The sequence below is a fragment of the Caretta caretta genome, chromosome 5 (genome assembly GCF_965140235.1).
Source record: "Caretta caretta isolate rCarCar2 chromosome 5, rCarCar1.hap1, whole genome shotgun sequence".
Classification (NCBI taxonomy): domain Eukaryota; kingdom Metazoa; phylum Chordata; order Testudines; family Cheloniidae; genus Caretta; species Caretta caretta.
In genome coordinates, this window is record NC_134210.1 from 78499155 (window position 1) to 78524949 (window position 25795).

At 41.6% G+C, this 25795-nt stretch overlaps 1 protein-coding gene across 3 annotated transcripts in view; it reads left to right on the forward strand.

The window, feature by feature from the left end:
* Window positions 1-25275, forward strand: part of ZNF475 (zinc finger protein 475) — a 54370-nt gene extending 29095 nt beyond the window's left edge. For all 3 annotated transcript variants that reach the window (XM_075128623.1, XM_048849406.2, XM_048849407.1), the window contains 4 exons: window positions 2245-2369; window positions 3987-4931; window positions 18138-18318; window positions 25048-25275. In XM_075128623.1, the coding sequence (XP_074984724.1) occupies window positions 4221-4931; window positions 18138-18318; window positions 25048-25199 (1044 nt within the window). In that variant the 5' untranslated portion in view covers window positions 2245-2369; window positions 3987-4220 and the 3' untranslated portion in view covers window positions 25200-25275. The remainder of the gene's footprint in view (window positions 1-2244; window positions 2370-3986; window positions 4932-18137; window positions 18319-25047) is intronic.
* The last annotated feature ends 520 nt before the right edge of the window (window positions 25276-25795 follow it).

The following is a 25795-nucleotide window of genomic DNA, read 5'->3' on the forward strand; positions in this document are numbered from 1 at the left end:
ATGGGCTAGCACCAGCAGGAGAGTGAATTTGTGTGGGGGGTGGAGGGTGAGAAAACCTGGATTTGTGCTGGAAATGGCCCACCTGTTGATCACTTTAGATAAGCTATTACCAGCAGGACAGTGGGGTGGGAGGAGGTATTGTTTCATATTCTCTGTGTGTATATAAAGTCTGCTGCAGTTTCCACGGTAAACATCTGATGAAGTGAGCTGTAGCTCACGAAAGCTCATGCTCAAATAAATTGGTTAGTCTCTAAGGTGCCACAAGTACTCCTTTTCTTTTTGTTGAGAATGGTATTCACATAGCTCACCTAGCATTTAATAGGACTCGCATGTAAAATACATACATAAATCAAGGGGACAATTTACAGAAACTATAAGAAAGGCAAAAATCCCAATGTTCAAACATGCTGAAAGCTGAATTCTTGAAAGTGAATAGCCAAGTCCTTTGCTTCAGAATTTGCTCCCTCTTGTGATTGTCCAGAGCCTGGCTCTGGGGCCATTAGGAAGCAGAATGGTGAGATAGTTGGAAGATCTAGATTTTATCCCTGGCACTGCCACAGACTTGCTGTGTGAGCTTATGTCAGTCACTCAACCTCTCTGTGCCTCAGTTTCTTCATCTGTTAAACAGTGATAACAGTACTTATCCTACATGCTTGTTGTGAAGCTTAGTTCATTCATGTTTGTAAAGGCTTTGAGATCTTCCAATGTCAAGTACTACAAAGGTACAAAGGATTATGGTTGTTAAATATGTAGCTGCAGCAGAAGATGCATTTATCTGAGATGGTATTTCACTGATTTTAACAGGTTTAGTGTTCAGAGCATAGGACTAGTAGTTAGGAAGTACACAGTCCAAATCTTGGCTATTCCACTGACACTCTGAAGCTTTGGGCAAGTCACTTAAAATCTCCTTATCAGTTTCCCTAGCCGTACAGTCGGGACAATAAAGCTTAGCTTTCAACCCGTGAGGATTAATTAATCAATGATTTAGTGTTTTGAAATTGTGAAGCAACTTGAAATTTGATATAAATGCTAAGTAGCAATCTCATTAAAAGCTGCTGGGATGTTCATTGTGCTTGGTATTGGTCATGGGAGTGAATGGTCTCTTATGACCAACTGTTAGCAATACATTTCATGATGGTTGCAATATAAGTGATTACATTAATAAACAGGATCACCCACACCTATATTTGAATACTCAGATCAGCACTTAGGCATGGAAAATGGGCAATTTCTTCAAAATCTAAATATCTTCTTAGAAAATGCCTCTTTTACACATTTAAATGTCTATCTGAGTATCCAGATGTGGGATCTGGATATTCTAGTAATGATTGTGATCATGTGAGTCATTTAGCATTTCATGTGCAGTGCTGAACCCTCTGAACTCTCAGTAAAGTAGGGCATGTTGAGGGTGTTTGGCAGTGCAGCTTATACAGTGAAGTTTTACTCTGAAAAGTGACTCCGTAAAAACAGCATCATGCATCTCTGTTTTTTGTGCTTCTTTGTTTTTAATGCCTCCATTTCATGCATATTCCATTTGCTATGTTTACAAGTAAAACTTGCAAGACCCTCTTGGGTTCTAAAAGTCAAGTTGGGTTCTTTTTTCTGCATATGCATCACCCCCATTAATAAAGTTCATCTTCAACAGAATTGCTCAAGCATAGCTGAGAGCAGAATTTGGCCCTGCTATTAGAACCGGGTTTGCAATTCTGCTGATGCTATGGAACTCAGAGGAGAATCCATCTCCCACTCCCACAGCTGTGCTGTGCTAACAGGCATAGACATTAATAAAGATTTATTTTGGTCATTAAGGTTCCATTTCCACAAAGTTTCACTGAAAATTTCACTTTCAGGAAACCAAATTTGAAAATTGAGCTCAAGGAGTGTCATAAATGGTAAGCTGAAAAAGTACAGTTCCAGCAGGAATCTGTATTTTTATTGGTATCCAATCGTACAAAATTAATCCAAAATGAACAAAATATATGGTTGTATGTTTATTTTTTATTTAGTTGTTCCCAGAAACCTTGCAAAAATTACAGCCTAATATCTTGTATCAAAGGATGTACAGTTTATTTTGTTGCTTTCTCCAAGGAAGTGTTATGATCCAAACTTCATTGTTAATTTAATTTCCCAGTTGCATGGTGAATTTAAAGTTCAATTAAAAAAATACACGTAGTTCAAAACTTCATATTAATGGTTTTATCTAGTCTGTCAGTTACATGTCTTGTATTATTTTCTTTCATGCAGAATCACCTTCATCTGCCTGAATGCTGTCTGGATTTTCAAATTTGTTACATCTGTGGCCATGAATTTGTCTTCCAGTCAACACTAAATAAGAAATGCTTGGAAGGATGATGTCATGGAGATAAAAAGTAATTTACAGCAAGACGTTAGTTTAAATGTTACATATGCAAAAATGATCAAAATACAAATCTTAGATCAGATGGAATGGTCAATATTTCCTGTATTTTCTTGAGATGAGGCACATAATATTTCTATCGTGGTTGACTTCAAAGATAGAGTGGGTTTTTTACTGAAAAACTGGTTTTATGACAAGTCAAAATTTTCAGTATTTTTATTGTTCCTTGTGGATGGCAGGGGCCTGATTCCCCTCTTACTTACTGATTTTACATCAATATAACTTACTGATTTTACATCAATATAACACAGATTTACATCAGGTTTAGACTAGTATAAGTGAGAGGAGACTTTGACCTTGCACTGTTATATGTAGTCTCAGACACGGGTCGTTTAATGTTTTTGTTTATCAAACTTAAATGTCATTGATAGTATTGTTGTTCCTTTAGTAAAATTGGGAAAGCATGGTAATCTTTCATGACCAAACTGCACAACAGGGTAAGTGGGTTGTGAAACAGAAGATTTCTGTTCTGTTCTCACCTCATCTACTGTCACTTGCTGTGTGGCCCTAGACAAGGGTTAAACTCAGATCCGCTATAAGCAGTTAGGTCAATGGAATGCACCCCTTACACCACTTCTGAATTTAGTTCTCTATGCCTAAATTCTTCCTCTCCAAAATAAGAACAATACTTCTCTGGAGCACAAGGATGTTGTGAGTATTAACTAATATGTGTAAAGCGCCTTGCGATTCTTTAACTATAGGTGCTGTAGATATGCAAAGTATTACTATTTTAAGAGGAGCATAAAGATGAAAACCGGGGAGGCAAAAACTTGTGCCTCTGAGGAAGACAAGTGAGGGGCAGATTGCTCCTCCCACAAGAAACTCCAGGGAAGGAAAATTCTATAAGGGGAATCCTGTGCCGTTACCTCCATGTTGTTTCTTTGGGGGAAGGAAGGCAGATTTCCATAGAAAGCAAAGGCCTTCTGCACAGAGCTTTTGTGCCTCTGCTTTGATTCTGGGGGCCCAGTGGTCCCTCTCCATTATCTGGCACCTGGTTCCAGGGGAGCTGTGCTTCAAGGAAAAGAAAAGCAATTTTGCAATGAGTTAGAGCTTTTTAAAATCACACAGGACAGAAGAGAGAGGACATGATGTATGTCTCCCTGGACTGCCCACCGATCCCACACTCATCCGCGGACCTACAGAGAGCTATCTGCAGGGTCATGGGTTGATGAAGGGTGGACACTGCTGATGAGGGTTGTGTGCTAGCACTGGGAAATTTCATGAAGTATCATTTTGGTCAGGAATGAAAGTAACAAATTCTGGGTTATGTTTACAGTTGTATTAAGCTCAGCAGTTTTGATTCACCTGGGTTCATACAAACCTTTTATCCGTACTTTGCTTCTCCTGGCTTTGCACCCCACAAGTTTACAGTTTTGAGTTTCAGATTTATATAATAAAATAATTTAGCAGATGACACTGTGGGTCAACCATCTTATATGGCCTTGCTTATTTGTATGGGACTTGAAAGTATAGCATGGTGGTAAGGCAAATGGAGTCTACTTTACCCCTGGTTGCCAACCTTTAACAAGAGATAGTGTTTATTAATTTCTTCTTATATAATTTGTTTCAGGATAAAACAAAACAAAAAGGCAAAACAAAAAAACTGCAACAAAAAACTCCCACAAACCCTTGCCACTGAAACATCACAATCAGATTGCTGGAAATATGCCTCAACTCCATGCAGCTCCCCTATACTCTGATAACTTCTGCCCTGCGAAGCAAAGTCAACAAAAATGAGCATCACATTGAAAAAAGGCCATCTCAAGTAAAGTAGAGAGAACATTCCTGGAACATTGTATTCTTCATGGAAACAACTGTAAAGAAAAAGAGTTTGAGCAAGCATAATAAAACTCCGCCAAGTGCTGGAAGGGCCCCTGCTAATATCTCTACCATCCTGCCTTCAAAACAGATTGCGACACCCAGTGTGTCAGATCTTCCCAGAGTTTTGCCAGAAATAGTGAGTTTAGATTCCATAGTAAAAGCAAGCCCTGGGAAAAGGAGACCAGGCACCGTAATAATATCAAAACGGTCGAACACTACAAACATGTCTCAGAGTCAGTTGAATCGCCCAGTCATTCCATCAAAGAGACCTGGCTTTAGGGTGTGCTATATCTGTGGCAGAGAATTTGGGTCACAATCTCTTGCCATACATGAACCCAAATGCTTGGAGAAGTGGCGTATTGAAAATGACAAATTACCAAAGCATCTCAGAAGAGCAGAGCCTGCTAAACCTCAGTCCCTCACTGGTGGCGCCTATAATATTAAGGCTGCAAATGAGGCAGCTTATCAGAGTGCTCAACCTCAGCTCTTACCCTGTGAAAACTGTGGTCGCACTTTTCTTCCTGATCGTCTCCCTGTGCACCAAAGGAGTTGCAGACCAAAGGATGGTGGCCTGGGCCCTTCAAGCTCTAACCCCCCTAAATCTGTTAAAGGCCCTAGCTCTGGCCTTGTATCTGCAGCACGTACTGATCAATCTAGTAAAGTTCAACAAAAAAGTGGGGCCATACCAGACAAGGTAAATTATTATGCATATGACCTATGAAAGAGACATGATTGTTTTGCTATAGACACCCCAGAGACTAGAGATGAGTGAACTTTCATCAGATCTTAAATTTCAAGGCCTACTTTTTTCAAAGGCATCTTTTTGCTCCATGCAAATTCTTACCAACTGAGCAAGATTGGAGTAAGAGGGGAATAATGTGTTTGGAAGGGAAGGCATAAAATATTTTAATCCTATTTATCCCTGTTTCTTTGATCTTACTTGTTGAAAGGAGATATTTGGGTTCTCATTTTCATGTTCCTGTGGGAGATGTATCCCCAGAAGAGGCCATTATGCACTATAGGTCATTAAGAGATTATGTCAAACTGCTTAAGCAGGCTTTGCATTTTCTAGTATGTTTTAACAGACATCAGATGTTTGTATTTAATTAACACGAGCCCTAATGTTTTCTTGGACTTTAATTATTCCAGAGATTTATATTTTTTAAATGTTAGATTTAACCATGAATAAAATCATTGGGTTTTGCATGTTCAAAGCCAGCAACTCAGAATACAATGAAAAATAAGTAAACAGACTGCAGTTTTTTCCACTGAATTTGATGAAGGAGCCAAGATTAATGGGACCAATTCTAACTTCAATTTATATGCAAGAAGCTACATGAACATTAACAAAATGGAGCCTATATTTTTTTGTTTCTGTACCAACTTTGGAATGGTACTTTATTTTGGCTGAATTTTTTTTTAAAAAGCGCCTAAAGTTAAGCATCTAGATCCATAATTAGGTGCCTAAATGAGTGGCCTGATTTCAAAAGTGCTGAGCATCCAACTTCATTTGATTTCAATGGAGTCACACTACTGTAAAAAAGGGAACATGCATGGTCCAGTGGTTAGCGCATTAGTCTAGCATTCAGGAGACCCATGTCCACATCCTTATTCTGTTACAGATTTCCTACAAGACCAGCTAAGTCACTTAGGCTCAGATTTTTAGAAATATTTAGGTGTTGCTCTGCTCAGCATTGCAGTGTCTAATTCCCATTTTGGTCACCTTTGAAAATGGGACTTAGCCATCAAAGTTACTTAGGCCTTGCAGTGCTGAGTGTGGCAATGCCTAAATATCTTCATAAATCGGGGCCTTAGTATCTCTGTGTCTCAGTTTCCCATCTGTGTGCGTAAGGAGGGGGCTATAATAGTACTTCCCTAGCTCACAGGGGTGTTGTGAGGACAAATACATTAAAGATTGTAAAAGTGAGCTGTAGCTCACGAAAGCTTATGCTCAAATAAATTTGTTAGTCTCTAAGGTGCCACAAGTCCTCCTTTTCAGATACTACAGTACTAGTAGCTATATAAGTACATAAGATAGATAGACAATGGTGAATAGACAGTAGGATTCTTCACCACATGTTCACATGGCATAGGATATATGAAGTAATGCAAAATGCTATATAAATGCTATGGTTGTAGAAAAAAGTACATTAACCTTGTATTGTTACATTGTATTACCAACCAAATAGCTTGTATCATTATGTAATATAGTGTAATTGTACAATGAAATACTATTATAATGCATATGAATTAAAGTTCCTCTTTATGTACAATTTCATGTTTACTGAAGAAGAAAAATTAATTAAGAGAAAAATATTTTTTTAAAAATTAAAAGAAAAAAAGTCCATAATTATAGTGATGTACAGAAAAGGTTCTACGGAAAAAGTGACTTTGTAAAAATGGTAACCTCTTACTCAACAGATGTGGGTGCATTCAATCACATCTGCTGACTTGATTCGCAAAAATAAGTTATTACTGCTTTTTACTCCTCTTAATACTGCACAGCCAGTGTAGTCAAGGTGACGTGAACTGGATTTTAATCTTTCTTGTGCATCATTACTTTGTTTACTTATTTCCAGTCAGTTACACCTGTTCATTCCACTGACATTGATGGGGGCTGTACAGGTCTGACTGACAGTGTAATATTAGTGATGATGCACAAGAAGGAAAGAACCCAGCTTGATTTTCAGGTCTGAGGATGAGTTTGCAGTGCTAGCCACAAGAAAAGAAATCTCTTCACTGGTAAATTGAATACATCTAGTATGGGAATTCTTCAGCAGTAATAGAAAAGGAACAATACACTGCATTTTTACATTTACAGAACCTCTCTTCTGTGTAGACCTGCACTTTCAAAGCAGAGATGGGAGTGGAAAGAGAGAGAGAATTATAATGGGAACATCATCTCAATTCTCTGAGTAGCATAAAGACCACACAAGAAATAGACCATCTGTAGAGCTTAATTTTTAGTCATCTTGTCCAGTTTTCACTGTATTTTTCCAGCAAATACTTGTAACTATTGTTTATGTTGCCAGCTACACAACAATTTACTAATGTGTTAATATTATGTTAAAAATAAATAATGGCTAATTAAGTAATAGCAAACAGCTTTGCAGCATAGAGGGAAAGAGCTGGGCTGGTGGCAGGAGAAGTTTGGAAAATACAACATGCAGTCATACCTAGTTAATGCAAAGTAGAAAGAGCTGCATCTCAGCCCTGTTCACCTGAGGGAATGTTGCCTCAGGGCATGTCTTTTGAGGGACAGGAGAAGGATCAGAAGAAATTAATAGAGGGCTTCTTGGTGAGGAAAATAATCCTGGGCAGTCCATGTTATATTTATCCAAACTACTTTGGTCCAGAATCAGCAAGTCAATTAAGCACATGTGTAAAATCAAGTGTTTTGCTGAATCAAGTCCTTTTATGAATATTTAGTAAAATATATATATATTAAGAGAGTCTCTGTGCCAACAGTTACATTAATATTTATAATCAGAGACCATCAATAGATTCATAGATACTAAGGTCAGAAGGGACCATTATGATCATCTAGTCTGACCTCCTGCACAACACAGGCCACAGAATCTCACCCATCCACTCCTGCGAAAAACTCTCACCTATGTCTGAGCTATTGAAGTCCTCAAATCGTGGTTTAAAGACTTCAAGGAGCATAAACTTGCATACCCCAATTCTGGGCTAGCACTAGCCAGAGGAACCTCATGGCTCCTCTAATTTGTCCCTGTTTCCAGTGGTCTAAAGGAGTCATTACAACTGAGTATCACTGAAATGAAGGGATGTCCTGCCACACACTTTCCCCTTTGCAAGTCCCCTGTGCAGGGAGTTGGATCAGAGGGTGAGGTAGGGTCAGTTATACAGACTCTGCACCACCTGGGGATTCCTCCACACTGGAGAATCCTGAACCAGTTGGTACCACTAAAGCACCTCTTGAGCTTCTATGTGCCACCAATGCAGGATAAAGCAACCATGGGGAAGCAAACAATCTGGCCCACTGTTTTTATGCTAGCTCTGATTTTCTTCTAATCGTCTGCCAAATCTTTTGTCCAGCTGTAGAGAAAGCTAGTTGATGTATTACTGATTTGTTAGTTCAAAGTTGTTTTTTAATCCAAAGTATGGATTTTAATGGAAACTATGGACTCATTTACATTAATTGAGTCTGACGATATATAAACCAAACAATAGCCTATGCCTAATTGACTTTTGGAGATTAAATCAGTTCTGAAATCCCTCTTCTTGGATCCTATTTGGATTATATAGTGATACATTAAGATGTTGTTAGTAAGGCACATAATTATATTATTTAAATCCAGTCGTGTACTACAGAGAATGCACTACTCTTTCATAGAAAAAAAATGGTTGCTACTTCCTATGCAGATTGATATTAATGAAATGCTATAAATGTTCTTTTTCTGCTTTCTTTGGCAACAGATGTTGATAACTGTCATAAATATAAAGGGAAGGGTAAACCCCTTTGAAATCCCCCCTGGCCAGGGGAAAGCTCCTCTCACCTGTAAAGGGTTAAGAAGCTAAAGGTAACCTCGCTGGCACCTGACCAAAATGACCAATGAGGAGACAAGATACTTTCAAAAGCTGGGAGGAGGGAGAGAAACAAAGGGGGTCTGGGTCTGTCTGTATGCTGCTCTTGCCAGAGACAGAACAGGAATGGAGTCTTAGAACTTTTAGTAAGTAATCTAGCTAGGTATGTGTTAGATTATGATTCCTTTAAATGGCTGAGAAAAGCATTGTGCTGAATAGAATAACTATTTCTGTCTGTGCATCTTTTTTGTAACTTAAGGTTTTGCCTAGAGGGGTTCTCTATGTTTTTGAATCTAATTACCCTGTAAGATATCTACCATCCTGATTTTACAGGGGGGATTTCTTTATTTCTATTTACTTCTATTTTTTATTAAAAGTCTTCTTGTAAAAACTGAATGCTTTTTCATTGTTCTCAGATCCAAGGGTTTGGGTCTGTAGTCACCTATGCAAATTGGTGAGGCTTTTTACCAAACCTTGTCCAGGAAGTGGGGTGCAAGGTTTTGGGAAGTATTTTGGGGGGAAAGACGCGTCCAAACAGCTCTTCCCCAGTAACCAGTATTAGTTTGGTGGTGGTAGCGGCCATTCCAAGGCCTGGAGGCAGGGTACTTAACTCCTGCAGGGAAATTCACAGTCTTCCAACCCAGAGGTTTTTTTTTTCTTTTCTTCCTAAAAGTAAATAGGGGGGGTGTGCTCTACCCATTTGCCTGGAGACAAAAGTGGCAGGTTTTTTTTTAGGATTTTGATTTTTTTTTTTTTTTGTTTGGAGCACAGGTTTGAAAAGAAAATTTTTTTTTTTCCTTTGGGCTGGGTAAGCAGGTTTCCAAGTAGTTGGAGGTTTTTTGCTTTAATTTGGGCCCAGAGCAGAGACAAGGGAATGGTCTTTTTCTGTAGGCTGACAATCACTATCAGAGAATAGGTATTCTATTCCAGCACAGCAAAATTTTACAGCCAAGTTTTGTTTGTTTATTTCTAAACCTCGGGTGTAAAGTTAGTAAAAACAGAGAGGTTAGAATGGCAAAATCTGCGGCTCGACTACAGCTCGAATTAGCCAAATTTCAGGCTGAGGAAAGACAAAGGGAACATGAAAGACAGATAGAACTCATGCAGCTGAAGAAGGAACAAGAAAGGGAGGCAGAACAACACCAAGAGGCTGCCCACAAGAGGGAAATGGAGGCAAGGAAGCATGTGGAGGAGGAGAGGGAAAAAGAGAGGAAGCATGTGGAGGAGGAGAAGGAAAAAGAGAGGAAGCATGTGGAGGAGATGGAGAGGATAAAGGCCCAGCAGAATATACCAACAAACCCTAGCAATCCTTCTCCAGGTACCACTTCCCATCCCAGAAAGTTCCCCACCTACAAGGCAGGCGATGATACTGAGGCCTTCCTAGAAAACTTCGAAAGGGCCTGCCTTGGGTACAACATCTCTACTGACCAATACATGGTAGAGCTGAGGCCGCAGCTCAGTGGACCCTTAGCTGAGGTGGCAGCTGAAATGCCTAAAGAACACATGAACAAGTATGAACTGTTTAAATCCAAGGCGAGAGTCAGAATGGGGATAACACCCGAGCAGTCTCGTCGGAGGTTCAGAGCCCTAAGGTGGAAACCAGACATGTCATTTACCCGACATGCCTACCACATTGTAAAACATTGGGATGCCTGGATATCAGGAGCAAGTGTTGAATCTCCAGTAAATTTGCCCTTCCTAATGCAAATGGAACAATTCTTAGAGGGTGTTCCTGAGGAAATAGAAAGATACATCCTAGATGGGAAACCCAAAACTGTAATTGAGGCAGGAGAGATTGGAGCCAGATGGGTGGAGGTGGCAGAGAAGAAGAAAACTGGTCGCAGTTGGAGCGGAGACCAGAAGGGACCACCCCAGACCACACCCTATTACTGGGGGCCGCCCAAAGCCCCACCTACCTCCCAAAGAACCCTCCAGACCCCTTATCGTCCCACCACCCCGTTCTCCAGCAACCCTCCTCGCCCCAGTGACCCGTCAGCTGGACGATGTTTTAAGTGTAACGAGCTGGGGCATGTAAAGGCCAACTGCCCCAAGAACCCCAACAGATTACAGTTCATTGCACCGGAATCACACCAGAGGTCCACAGGCCCAGATACCTCCCAGATACCCTTGGAGCGGAGGGAAACTGTGAGTGTGGGCGGGAAGAAGGTCACCGTGTGGAGGGACACCGGAGCACAAGTGTCAGCTATCCATGCTTCCTTAGTGGACCCCAATTTAATCAACCCAGAGATCCAAGTGACGATTCAACCCTTCAAGTCCAACTCTTTCAATTTGCCTACAGCCAAGTTGCCTGTCCAGTACAAGGGCTGGTCAGGAATGTGGACTTTTGCAGTCTATGATGATTATCCCATCCCCATGCTGTTGGGGGAAGACTTGGCCAATCATGTGAAGCAGGCCAAGAGGGTGGGAATGGTCACCCGCAGCCAGGCTAAACAAGCCGTGAGGCCTAGCTCTGTTCCGGAAACTTCTATCAGGACCCAGTCAGAGGTGATGGACCTGGACCCCAGGCCAATGTCTGCAACAGCAGTAGTGGATCCAGTCCCAGAGACCCAGACGGAACCAGTCCCAGAACCGGAACCAGCCGAACAACCAACACCAGACCCCGTGTCAGCACTGAATCCAGTACTTGCAACCTCAACACCAGAGGGCCCCACTGAACCTGAACTGGCAGCAGCCGATAACCCTACACAAGAGGCTCAGCCGGAGCCTGAATCCCAACATAGTGCACCAGCGGAGAGCGGTTCACAGTCAACAGAAACAGCTCCATCCCCTATATCGCTTCCAGAGGGACCAAGCCTAGGTCCACAATCCCATGAGGAACTGATGTCTCCAGCATCAAGGGAACAGTTCCAGACCGAACAGGAAGCAGATGAAAGCCTCCAGAGAGCTTGGACGGCGGCACGGAGCAACCCACCGCCTCTCAGCTCTTCTAATCGATCCAGGTTTGTTATAGAAAGAGGACTTTTATACAAGGAAACTCTTTCTGGTGGACACCAGGAAGACTGGCATCCTCAGAAACAGTTGGTAGTTCCAACTAAATACCGGGCCAAGCTCTTGAGCTTAGCCCACGATCACCCTAGTGGCCATGCTGGGGTGAACAGGACCAAAGACCGTTTGGGGGGATCATTCCACTGGGAGGGAATGGGCAAGGATGTTTCTACCTATGTCCAGTCTTGTGAGGTGTGCCAAAGAGTGGGAAAACCCCAAGACCAGGTCAAAGCCCCTCTCCAGCCACTCCCCATCATTGAAGTTCCATTTCAGCGAGTAGCTGTGGATATTCTGGGTCCTTTTCCGAAAAAGACACCCAGAGGAAAGCAGTACATACTGACTTCCATGGATTTTGCCACCCGATGGCCGGAAGCAGTAGCTCTAAGCAACACCAGGGCTAAAAGTGTGTGCCAGGCACTAGCAGACATTTTTGCCAGGGTAGGTTGGCCCTCCGACATCCTCACAGATGCAGGGACTAATTTCCTGGTAGGAACTATGAAAAACCTTTGGGAAGCTTATGGGGTAAATCACTTGGTTGCCACTCCTTACCACCATCAAACAAATGGCATGGTAGAGAAGTTTAATGGAACTTTGGGGGCCATGATACGTAAATTCGTAAATGAGCACTCCAATGATTGGGACCTAGTATTGCAGCAGTTGCTCTTTGCCTACAGAGCTGTACCACATCCCAGTTTAGGGTTTTCCCCATTTGAACTTGTATATGGCCGTGAGGTTAAGGGGCCATTGCAGTTGGTGAAGCAGCAATGGGAGGGATTTACACCTTCTCCAGGAACTAACATTCTGGACTTTGTAACCAACCTACAAAACACCCTCCGAACCTCTTTAGCTCTTGCTAGAGAAAACTTACAGGATGCTCAAAAAGAGCAAAAAGCCTGGTATGATAAACATGCCAGAGAGCGTTCCTTCAAAGTAGGAGACCAGGTCATGGTCTTAAAGGCGCTCCAGGCCCATAAAATGGAAGCATCGTGGGAAGGGCCATTCACGGTCCAGGAGCGCCTGGGAGCTGTTAATTATCTCATAGCATTCCCCACCTCCAACCGAAAGCCTAAGGTGTACCATATTAATTCTCTAAAGCCCTTTTATTCCAGAGAATTAAAGGTTTGTCAGTTTACAGCCCAGGGAGGAGACGACGCTGAGTGGCCTGAAGGTGTTTACTACGAAGGGAAATGTGCTGGTGGTGTGGAAGAGGTGAACCTCTCCATGACCCTTGGGCGTATGCAGCGACAGCAGATCCAGGAGCTGTGCACTAGCTACGCGCCAACGTTCTCAGCCACCCCAGGACTGACTGAACGGGCATACCACTCCATTGACACAGGTAATGCTCACCCAATTAGGGTCCAACCTTACCGGGTGTCTCCTCAAGCTAAAACTGCTATAGAACGGGAGATCCAGGATATGTTACAGATGGGGGTAATCCGCCCCTCTGAAAGTGCATGGGCATCTCCAGTGGTTCTAGTTCCCAAACCAGATGGGGAAATACGTTTTTGCGTGGACTACCGTAAGCTAAATGCTGTAACTCGCCCAGACAACTATCCAATGCCACGCACAGATGAACTATTAGAGAAACTGGGACGGGCCCAGTTCATTTCTACCTTGGACTTAACCAAGGGGTACTGGCAGGTACCGCTAGATGAATCTGCCAAGGAAAGGTCAGCCTTCATCACACATCTCGGGCTGTATGAATTTAATGTACTCCCTTTCGGGCTGCGAAATGCACCCGCCACTTTCCAAAGACTTGTAGATGGTCTCCTAGCGGGATTAGGAGAATATGCAGTCACCTACCTTGACGATGTGGCCATATTTTCGGATTCCTGGGCAGACCACCTGGAACATCTACAAAAAGTCCTTGAGCGCATAAGGGAGGCAGGACTAACTGTTAAGGCTAAGAAGTGTCAAATAGGCCTAAACAGAGTGACTTACCTTGGACACCAGGTGGGTCAAGGAACTATCAGCCCCCTACAGGCCAAAGTGGATGCTATCCAAAAGTGGCCTGTCCCAAGGTCAAAGAAACAGGTTCAATCCTTCTTAGGCTTGGCTGGTTATTACAGACGATTTCTACCGCACTACAGCCAAATCGCTGCCCCACTGACAGACCTAACCAAAAAGAAACAGCCAAATGCTGTTCAGTGGACCGGAAAGTGTCAGAAGGCCTTTAACAAGCTTAAAGCGACACTCATGTCTGACCCTGTACTAAGGGCCCCAGACTTTGACAAACCGTTCCTAGTAACCACAGATGCATCCGAGCGTGGTGTGGGAGCAGTTTTAATGCAGAAAGGACCTGATCAAGAATTCCACCCTGTAGTGTTTCTCAGCAAAAAACTGTCTGAGAGGGAAAGCAACTGGTCAGTCACTGAAAAAGAATGTTATGCCATTGTCTACGCTCTGGAAAAGCTACGCCCATATGTTTGGGGACGGCGTTTCCACCTGCAAACCGACCATGTTGCACTGAAGTGGCTTCACACCGTCAAGGAAACTAACAAAAAACTTCTTCGGTGGAGTTTAGCTCTCCAAGATTTTGATTTCGACGTCCAACACATCTCAGGAGCTTCTAACAAAGTGGCTGATGCACTCTCCCGTGAAAGTTTCCCAGAATCAACTGGTTAAAATCGTCCTTGAGATGTGGAAAATATTGTTAGTCTTTATGTACTTGGTAGTATATTTAGAGATGCATGTGTCTTATTAACTCTGTTTTCCTAGAGCTCCAGGAAGAAATCCCAGCCAGTGTTTCACCCTAGCTGAGATTTGGGGGGCGTGTCATAAATATAAAGGGAAGGGTAAACCCCTTTGAAATCCCCCCTGGCCAGGGGAAAGCTCCTCTCACCTGTAAAGGGTTAAGAAGCTAAAGGTAACCTCGCTGGCACCTGACCAAAATGACCAATGAGGAGACAAGATACTTTCAAAAGCTGGGAGGAGGGAGAGAAACAAAGGGGGTCTGGGTCTGTCTGTATGCTGCTCTTGCCAGAGACAGAACAGGAATGGAGTCTTAGAACTTTTAGTAAGTAATCTAGCTAGGTATGTGTTAGATTATGATTCCTTTAAATGGCTGAGAAAAGCATTGTGCTGAATAGAATAACTATTTCTGTCTGTGCATCTTTTTTGTAACTTAAGGTTTTGCCTAGAGGGGTTCTCTATGTTTTTGAATCTAATTACCCTGTAAGATATCTACCATCCTGATTTTACAGGGGGGATTTCTTTATTTCTATTTACTTCTATTTTTTATTAAAAGTCTTCTTGTAAAAACTGAATGCTTTTTCATTGTTCTCAAATCCAAGGGTTTGGGTCTGTAGTCACCTATGCAAATTGGTGAGGCTTTTTACCAAACCTTGTCCAGGAAGTGGGGTGCAAGGTTTTGGGAAGTATTTTGGGGGGAAAGACGCGTCCAAACAGCTCTTCCCCAGTAACCAGTATTAGTTTGGTGGTGGTAGCGGCCATTCCAAGGATAACGGGTGTAATATTTTGTACCTTGGGGAAGTTTTGACCTAAGCTGGTAAAGATAAGCTTAGGAGGTTTTTCATGCAGGTCCCCACATCTGTACCCTAGAGTTCAGAGTGGGGGAGGAACCTTGACAATAACTTTAATCCTAAAATCCTACCAGCTGGATCTGTAGCATCTGGTGCTGCCATCTGCTGTTTATTCCCTACTGTAATGTTTTACCCACAAAATAAAAATGTTAGCCACCTCTCTCTTCTGCATTACTGTACATCTTAACACAGAATCAGTCTGGTACTCCAGCAAAATCTTTACACCATTCACCTGATCTTCCACAAAACTGTGTAATGAGATCATAGAATTAGAACTTTTTCAAATAGCATGTATTGCCAAACAACATGGGCCTGTTCCTGCTCTCATCGAAGTCAATGACAAACTCTCCATTAATTTCAGCAGGAGCTGATTTGGACACTTTGTTAGAAGGTAATTCACAAAAATATGAGGACATAGAAAAGGATAGATAAAAATGGACAATAAAACATTTGAGTGAGTTTCATTAAGAAATATCATGATGGGTGTGGATGTTCCCCTCTCTCCTCTCTATAGTACCGTGCATTTTAGTTCTGAGTTTCAAAAAGGTAGCACTTTTTGAATAAAATGGAAAACTCAGATAATTCCCATGCGGTTACATATTTATTTATCTACGGTGTCAAACAGAATTACCTTTTTATTACTACACTTAACTAGATAAATATAGGGGTCAGTTCTGGCTTCTATTCTACACCATTCCTGTCAGTATGGCCAGTCCCGCACTGAGGTCATTATGATAGCCTGTGACAAAGAGACAATCTTTCTGATACTAATAAGATTCATACTAGAGAGACTTCCACCCCTACGCTAATGTCCTTAACTGTCAGACAGGTTGGGATGGGTGAAAAAAAGTCTGCTTTCCAGGAGCCTGATTCTGCTATTAATCTTTTATACTTCTTTCTCTGCTCCATTGTTCACATGTGAGCGGTGCTGGTCAGAATTCTGGTACCCTGTCATTCAGTTAGGTAGATAATTTGATGAGTGGGAACTTTTGGCTCGTCCAGTACTAGATGAAAAATTATTATGCTCTTAAGGGAAGTTTGCGACCCAGTCAAATTGAATGCCATAACAAACCAAAAATATACCTCTCAGGTAAGTACCATGTTCTACAAAACAGGCTTGGAAAAAGAAATTACTGTGCATATTTTGTTCATTGTTGAAAATATATAGCCTTTGAGTTTAATAATTGTATTCATGGTAGTGAAGACAATAAATGGTCATAACCTTGTAAAAAAGGACACTCACTAGAAGAAAGTCTTAATGACTTTGTCAGGTATTTGGAGCTATTTTTATGAGGACATATTTCCTCATGACATTGGGCATTAATGTGATCACTCTTTTTATAAGTGAAAAACAAAACCGTGAACAGTAAGTAGCAGACTGTTTAGTAACTGTCCTATGAGTAGTCTGGGTTGGAAAATTCCTTGAACTGGGATCTGATGATTTCCAAAAATAATTTACTTCCAAACAATAATCATTCAAAATGTGACATTTGGGCAGGACAGTTTAAGGAGGAATAAAAATTAATGTTAAATACCAGTGGTTTTAAAAATCCCAAAGAAACTCACCATCACAGAGATTCCATGGTTTAACAATCATCTCTTATGAAAAATAGCAAGGAGAACTTTCTTTCACATTTTGTATTTTAGTTAGCTCTGGTATGTGTATCTGTGGAGGTGGGAGAGAATTTAACATGTAGCATGGGTTCAGGACAGGTATCGTGCCATCCTGAAGGTGATCTAGTTCAGTTCTGATGTTTCTCTCTGGTCTTCAGTTTTCTTTAGAAAAATATTTGCATGCTGTTGAAAATTATAATAAGGAGCCATTTTTTCTTACATTTTTTTAATGTGCGTTTCTAAATAAAGCCCAAGTAGACTTCTGGCTACAGTACATCTTTTATCAGACTTCCCTACTCTCCTCCACCAAGGTGCTTCAGCTATGATCTCGAGGGACAATTTCCAAGGCTTGGTTAGATGTGCTTATTCAGTCTCTAGCCTTTCTGCTGAGAGTGCCAGAAAGAGTGCCAACTGCAACCGTGAGTTTTGTGATGTGGATGTCTTTTTGTGACGTGGCTGGCACAGGACTGAGACCACTAACTCGTTCTCACATAAGCCACAAGCAGTCATCCAATGGCAACTTTTTGCAGTGTTGTAGCTCTGTGTAGTTTGAAAGCTTGTGCCTTCCACCAACAGAAGTTGGTCCAATAAGAGAGATTATCTCGCCCCCCCCGCTTGTGTCTATCCAATGGTAATGATGGCCTGTCACTTCAGAATGAAAGTGTGGTGGAGCTGAGATAAAAAGTTACCTCTCTCCCCTAGGACACCTTTTTAAAGAGAAAGCTATTTGCTTTGATGGTGACCCTTTTGTGTTCCCCCCAATATCATTGGAGGTATCTTATTTTAAATAATTATTTTCTCCTGAGTTAAACTACTCTTTTTCTGCTTGATCCCATACTTAAATGATAATTTTTTATTTAGTATGCTGATCCACTGCTATGGCTATGACTGTGATGGTAGGAGTAGAAGGCTTTAAAACTAACCAGTCAAAGAATAATGAAGTGACATCCATGAATTTTCAGCCCAGAGTCTGGAGCATCTACCTGCTCAAGTGACCATTTAATAAAGGAGGGACCTTTATGGGTTTAGGGCCTGAACCAAAGCCCACTGAAGTCAACAGAAAGACTCCCATTGATTTTTGTGAGCTTTGGATCAGTTCCTTAAATATGATCATTTTCCATTAAAATCATTATTGTCTAAAATGAGTTCTGAAAACAATAATGCTTCTTTACTGCAATTGTTGTTTGCAGCCACCAGCCATCAGACGGCCTCCCACTGTTGTTTGTTATATATGTGGCCGTGAGTTTGGAACTAAATCTATTGGCATCCATGAACCACAATGTCTGAAAAAATGGCATAACGAGAATGACATGCTACCCAAACATTTACGAAGACCTGAACCTAAAAAGCCAGAAGTCAGATCCTTAGGAGGTAAGCTACAGACCAAACAAGAGGAAATGGGAGGGTGTAAGTTGGAGGGAAAAAATAGTTTTAAAGAGAGAGAAATGTTTTACATGTAATTTTGTGTTCATTCGTATGAAACAATCTATTTGTGATAGAGTTTAGCTTGTTTTAAGCATCCTATTTTTTCTTTTGCCAAATCAGTGTCAGTTACAGGTGCTCTGTGCCTCTCAAGTAAGGGCCCCTTATATGTCAATCCCTTCTGAATCTAAAACCAGCCATTTGCGATCTGCTTCGTAACTAAGTCCTTCACGGGCATTACTCTGGGCTACTTTCTGCACCATAGGAAGGCACATTTTCAAGCAGGACAGTTCATCCAAGATCAATATGCAAGTACAACTGTTACAGGGTTCAGGGTGCAATCCAGACAAGTTAGGGAGTGACTGTGGCCACTGGAGGGGCCACGCTGAGAATGGTCAATCAGGGTGAACTGCAAAAAATGGGGCAAATCCCCCACACTGGTGGTTTATTCTTATAATTAGATTCACCAAGCCAGTCAAAAAACACTTTCTGTAAGACCTTACTGGTTACCAAGAAGCTAAAATATCGTTCCCATTTAGCAATCCAGTCTTTGGCTCCCACCCAGACAGCCAGGTCAAATATGGTGTGGATTACTTAAAATCTAAACCATATATAAAGTTCTACCAATTCCAAGAGATCAGACACATTACTAACCAGGTCAATGAATATTTCAGATTTTACCCAAATACATTCTTATGGCCAATTCTTATTAACTAATCTACGTTTTATTTAAAAGGAAAAGAAAGAGTTACTGTGGTTAAAAGATCATTATACCTACAAATATGAATAAAGTTCTTAGGTCATAGCAAAGATAGTGAGCTGCTGATTTGCAAAAACTCCTTCCAGAATCAGTTTAATAATAGGCAGTCCATGTATAGACTTTGTTCAAATTCTTCCATAAGAATTTGCAGGGGCAGTCCAGGGTACCTGGAGACCTCAGTCTTGTGGCTTGAACTTCCCCTGAAAAAGTTGAAGCAGTTCTGAGATGGCAAGGATCAGGACCTAGAGTTCATTTATAGTCCTCTAGTAGGCTATGATAGCCTTTTGACAGCAGATAACAGAGCGGGCATTCCTTGAATGAAGAATAGGTAATGCACATGATTGCTTTGACGTAAATCTCTATTTACTAGACACAGACCAGTAACTAGCTGCATTTATTAGGATAAGGTAATTTTACTACAAACTTCAGAGACATAAAGACAATGATATTATTACATCACAAATTTCATCTAAATGTTAACATTCCCTTTTGATCTCTGAATCCATAGAATATAGTAACAAACAGGAATAGATGTTTATCATCCACAAGCTAATATGGTTACATTGTTAACATCTAACAAGATAAAAGTAAACACAGACAAATACAATTAGTATCTTCTTCTAATTCTCTAATAATACAGGTTTACATTTCAAATAATTTAATCTACTTTAACATGGCTTTGATAACTATCTACAAGAATGGCCCTGTTTACCATTTCAATACTTCTCTAATACATCCTTAAGGTTGATTTTGGGTGTCTACAGCCCTCCTCCCAGCAGGCTCCTTTCTGCTAGGAGCTCCCTGAGTGCTATAAAACCCCCACCTGTCCTGAACAGATGAGTTTCCTTTGATTAGGGCTTTCCTTTCAGCCTAAATGTCCTCCAGTTTACAGCCTAATTGGGCCATCTGACCTATGTTACTCTCTTCAGTTACTTGGGGAGCACACTGCATCACAAGCTTCTGTTGTTTTGATTCCAACATACTTAATTTACATAGGAGACAGGTAAATAGTTACCTTCTCTCCTGTCTGGGAGGGAATCTGTTTCTCCCTGTTCGGCCACAGACTTTAAAACATAGTATCAATGAGTCTCCATAATTCCTTATATAGTGTTAATACAGGCATTTCACAATGATATTAATCACCAGGGTGTCATTAGCTTTAAGAAAAGACCTCGCTCTAAATACTTTTGTAACACAGTAATGTTGTATACAATCAGGTGATGCAACTGCTTATCACTTGAGCTTCAGCCCTTTTCTTTATAGACCCATAAACCTTTAAATAATTCTTCTGAGGGTTACCCCTCAAAGTAAAATGTATTCAAGCTGTAAGGAAGGCAACAAATAGTCTGATGCTGAGGGAGCTTCATGCTCTTTCTTCCCCGGCTTGTGTTTGCTGAAATGCAAATTGTTCTGTTTCCTGTCATCTCTTCCCCCTGCTGTCTTGATGTTTACTTTTTGTATGTAAATTGAGGTAAAGACACCTGCCTTTAAAAATAAAAGGAGTACTTGTGGCACCTTAGAGACTTTATTTGAGCATAAGCTTTCGTGAGCTACAGCTCACTTCAGAGCTGTAGCTTTTTGCAGATACAGACTAATATGGCTGCTACTCTGACACCTTCCTTTGTTTAAGATAGACCTGTTTAACAACTCTTCCTGACATACCTGGTTTAAACACTCTTTAGTCATAATTCTAGCATATATCCATATCTTTTAATACCCACTGGGTACATACATCACATGATCAGTCAGATATAAGTTTTCAAATGATACCTCACAAGGCATATTTTGTACAAAGAATTTAGTACAACAGCATGTAGGGTGTGAATACATGGGGTGCTTAGTGTCACACTGACATATGCATTCATTAGAACAAAATATCCTCAGGCAAGAGCAATTTGGGGACTAATACCTCAGCCAGCTTTTACACCTATAATGTTGGCCATTTAAAAACAAACTAACATTTGCCAATGGTAACCACAAAATGGTGTCTGAGATACCAGAGTTTTAACCCTACCCTAGTAGTAATACCAATGCTAACTATGTAGTAACTATTAGCACATGTTGCCATTTTAAAAGCAGCTACTGTATACACTACAGTACAGCATTTTGCTCTTCATTATATATATATATATATATAAATTACAATACCTTATGCAATAAGACAGTTGCATTGATCTTTCTACTGTCTCTAAACCCTAATAGCTTAATACAAATACACTTCCCACTGTGACATATGGAAGCCTAACTACAGTGGAAAATACTGTATGTGATATAAAATAAACATTCATTTCCTCTCACTTATTCAATGATTGGTTTCAGAGGAACAGCCGTGTTAGTCTGTATTCGCAAAAAGAAAAGGAGTACTTGTGGCACCTTAGAGACTAACCAATTTATTTGAGCATGAGCTTTCGTGAGCTACAGCTCACTTCATCAGATGTTTACAGTGGAAACTGCAGCAGACTTTATATACACACAGAGAATATGAAACAATACCTCCTCCCACCCCACTGTCCTGCTGGTAATAGCTTATCTAAAGTGATCAACAGGTGGGCCATTTCCAGCACAAATCCAGGTTTTCTCACCCTCCACCCCCCCACACAAATTCACGCTCCTGCTGGTGCTAGCCCATCCAGGACAGTGGGGTGGGAGGAGGTATTGTTTCATATTCTCTGTGTGTATATAAAGTCTGCTGCAGTTTCCACGGTAAACATCTGATGAAGTGAGCTGTAGCTCACGAAAGCTCATGCTCAAATAAATTGGTTAGTCTCTAAGGTGCCACAAGTACTCCTTTTCTTTATTCAATGATTGCAATTTTGCCCGATTCTGCAAGTTGCGGAGTTTCCTCACTTCCCCTCCCCAGATCAATGAGAATTGGCAGTGCCCAGTGTCTTGCAGGATTGAACCCTTACATTTACTCTGTGCATATGTCTTCACAGCAGAGTTAGCTCCGGCTGTTATTTGAGTGTTGCCTGTAAACCTCCCTCCTGTCCACACATAAAACCCTCTTTCCCATCTTGAGTGATGCTTTCAGCCTGGGTTTGCTGGCAAGCTTGGGGTGTGGGTTACAGCCAGGGTTCTGCTTTCACTCGGGCTGGTGACTCACCCTGTTTGCAATGAGGATGTAGGCTAACTCATTCAAAGTGTTGATAGCCCTTCAGTTCCTTCCCACATTTTCCCTTGGAGAGTGGCTCTGCTGACTACAGCACAAAGAACCATGGGATATGCTCCCAGGAGTCTCAGCGACAGATACAGGTGAGTGCAGCAACAGTGAGGACACAGTAACTCGAGTATTGTTTTGCAGTATGGTTGCTCTCAGCCAGACTAGGCTAACCTGAGTGCCTGAATTAACCCAAGATAGTTCTGCAGTGAAGACATACTCTGAGAAGACATTTTCATTTCATTAGCTCTTTTTATGATTGTCACTTTTATTACTACATACCAGGAGTAAAAATAAGAGAAAAAGATAGAGGACTAGATCTGATAGAGGAGGGCATGGCTGGGTAAAAAAGGAATACTTCAAGGTTTTGTGGAACAGCAGCATTCTGAGCCACTAGCTATCTTGGGGAAGTGGGAGGAAAAGAAAGTATCTACTCTTAGGGCTTGGCTACACTTGCGAGTTAGAGCACATTAAAGCAGCTCCAGGCACCCTAGCTCAGTACTCATCCACACTGGCAAGGCACGTAGAGCACTCCTGGTACTCCACCTTGGCAAGAAGATTAATGCTTGGTGCGCCTTGGCTGAAATGCCCGGGCGTCAGTGTGAACAAGGTGTTGTATTACTGCACTCTGATCAGCCTCCGGAAACGTCCCATAATCCCCTTAAGTCAAGTGGCCACTCTTCTCATTGTTTTGGAATCGCTGCAGGAATGCGGATATGCCCTTGGAAAGCTCCGTTTCTGACAGCCGGCTGCTTATCTGCTCCAAGACAAAGCAACCATTACTGTGGAATGCTGTGTGTGAGAGAGAGAGGCGGGGGAAAGAGAGGAGGTCTGCTGCTGTCTGAATTTACAAGACAGCATGCTGACATGCTTGCAGCCCCCCAAAACCCACTCTCTCTCCCCCACATACACACAACACACTCCCTGTCACACTCCACCCCATCCCACCCCCATTTGAAAAGCACGTTGCAGCCACTTGCATGCTGGGATAGCTACCACAATGCACTGCTCTCTGTGGCCGTTGCAAGAGCTGCTAATGTGGCCACACAAGTACACTTGAAGCTGTCAGTGTGGACAGACTGCAGCGCTTTCCCTACTGTGCTCTACTCAGGCTGGTTAAACTCAAAACGCTCTACATCTGCAAGTGTAGCCATGCCCTTAAAGAAATCAGCACAGCAGGATGCACCTTTATGAATCTGCATGTTGCCTCACTCCTATGCAGTCCTACAAGGTGTTGAGTACCTACTGTGAGGTGCTATGTGCCCACAGATCCCAAGGAGGCACTTGACAGCTTCCACAATATGGTCCTAAGTGTCTGCTGCTGATAGGCTGAATAGCACCATGTTTGAGCAAAAACTATGTGCTCCCCACTCTCCTGTCCCCAAGAAAATAATCTTCCTTTTGTTCTTTTTTGCTAAGATGATTCCAATCATCCAGAAAATGCAAACTACCGCCCAAACCACACACACACACCACATGTCTCACAGTTTTATAAATGGAGGAGGGGGGTAGCCTTTTTGGTGAATGGAACAAGCAGTGTTCTAAAGAGAGGTACCGAAATGAGATCTGTTTACATAAAACTTTGAATAGTTGACATATTTTTTTAAAAAAAAATAAGTGTGACTGGAGAGAACCACTGAACTGATTGCAGTTTTTTTGTTTTCTGAATGCAACAAATGCCTGTAGGGAGAAAGTCACCTCCTTTCCTTTTCTGTCTCTCTCTTTTTATTCAATAAACTTTCCAAAGTACAGAAAATACACATTCATTTCCTGCAAAAGAAAGGGGTATTTGCCTCAGCCAAAGAAAGAAACACCAGTCGGTTGCTCATCTAGCAAAAAGAACATTAGGAACAGGCGTATTAAGAGATCTAAGGGTTATTGTGGTTATGTGAACTGTTGGATATGAATCATATTAAAACTGCCTGGGCCCTTCCTGAAGAGATCCATATCGTGCCAGTGACAGAAACCATGGAATATTTTAAAAATGCATGGGAGCTTTTTTAAATAGACTGGTGCTCGCAGTTTGAAGACAAGGTGAAAGAAAACAAGGTTTTATGATACAAATTAAGTAGCTGAAATAAACTCCAGCTATTTCTTTAGAGCCTGATCCTGTACTCGTAATGCAGGTAAACTCCCACTGAAATAATTGTGAGTAAAAATTGAACAAAATACTACATGTGTTTAGGAAAGGACTGCAGAACCAGTCTCAATGACCTCAGTGGGTGTTTTGCCTGAGTAAAAACTGCAGGATTTGTCCATAAGAGGTTTTGGGCTAATCTCACTCCTATTCAAGTCAATGGCAATACTCTTGTTGACTTAAACTGGAGAAGAATTGGGCCCTTTGCTCAGACAAACACAGATGGGACATACACAACATACATTTCCTCCCATCCACTTGGTCAGATAATACAGACTCATTGAGCAGAACTTGAAATAAGGCCAAGAAAGCGAAACTTTGCTGATAATAATGTGTATACAAAGATGTAAATAATTAATTAAGAATTCATACCATAACACAAAGAGCAATGTTTTTTCCTTGCTTTAGTACAATACAGAATGACTGAGTTTAAAGTTAAGTTTATTCAACCCCTGGGACTATAAGCAGGGCTTTTTTTTTTTTTTTTTTTTTTTTTCAAAAGCAAGATGATTTGGTTAAAACTAAAAGGCTCAGTCAACAGGTATTTCCTGAAAATATTTTCCATAAAGAGCTGAATATGGCTCTCCAGAATGAAAACTAATACTTTCTTTTTTAATTTTCCAGCCAAAGGTTTCTATGATCTTGATGCTCTAAATGAGGCTGCCTGGAACAGTGCCCAGAGCCAGTTAGTTCCATGTGATATTTGTGGGCGTACTTTCCTGCCAGACAGACTGATTGTCCACCAGCGATCCTGTAAACCGAAACCAGCAAAGTAAAGTACCCCCCTCCCCCCTCAAACACACACCTTCCAGCCAAAGCATTAAAGGAATAAAATCCTGCTTGGAAATAAAAGGCCTAGCTCAGAGGCTCTGTAAAATCACAGTGATGTAGAAACATGTTCAGATCATCTCCTTGGTAAAAACAACAGTAGCCACTATAACATAGGCCAAATACAGTGATTTTTTAGCACATCATTATAGAAATGGAAAACATATCTCATCATTTCTGTGCTCTGAAGGGTGCAGCACAGAGCTCATAGTTCAGGGGTGCCAGTAAGGTGCCTTTAAGCCACCTCCTGAGCCTGTGCTATTCTGGGGGGATGTAGTGGGGCAGTCACCCCGCTCTGGCTCAGAAGGGGTTAAAAGCCAGCCCCTGGAGAGGGCTGGGGCTGAGAGAAAAGGCTAGGCTGATTGGGCAAGCAGCCATAGCAGGGGCCATGCCCCAATCAGGCCACAGCTGGCGCTATAAAAGGGCTGTGAGCCAACAGCTTAGGCCCTCTCTCTCGAGAGAGGGAGAAGGACCTGACTGCCTGGGAGCTGAGCAGGGTTCCTGCGAAGAGTAGTGCTGGGGAGCTCCAGCCTGGTAAATCCCC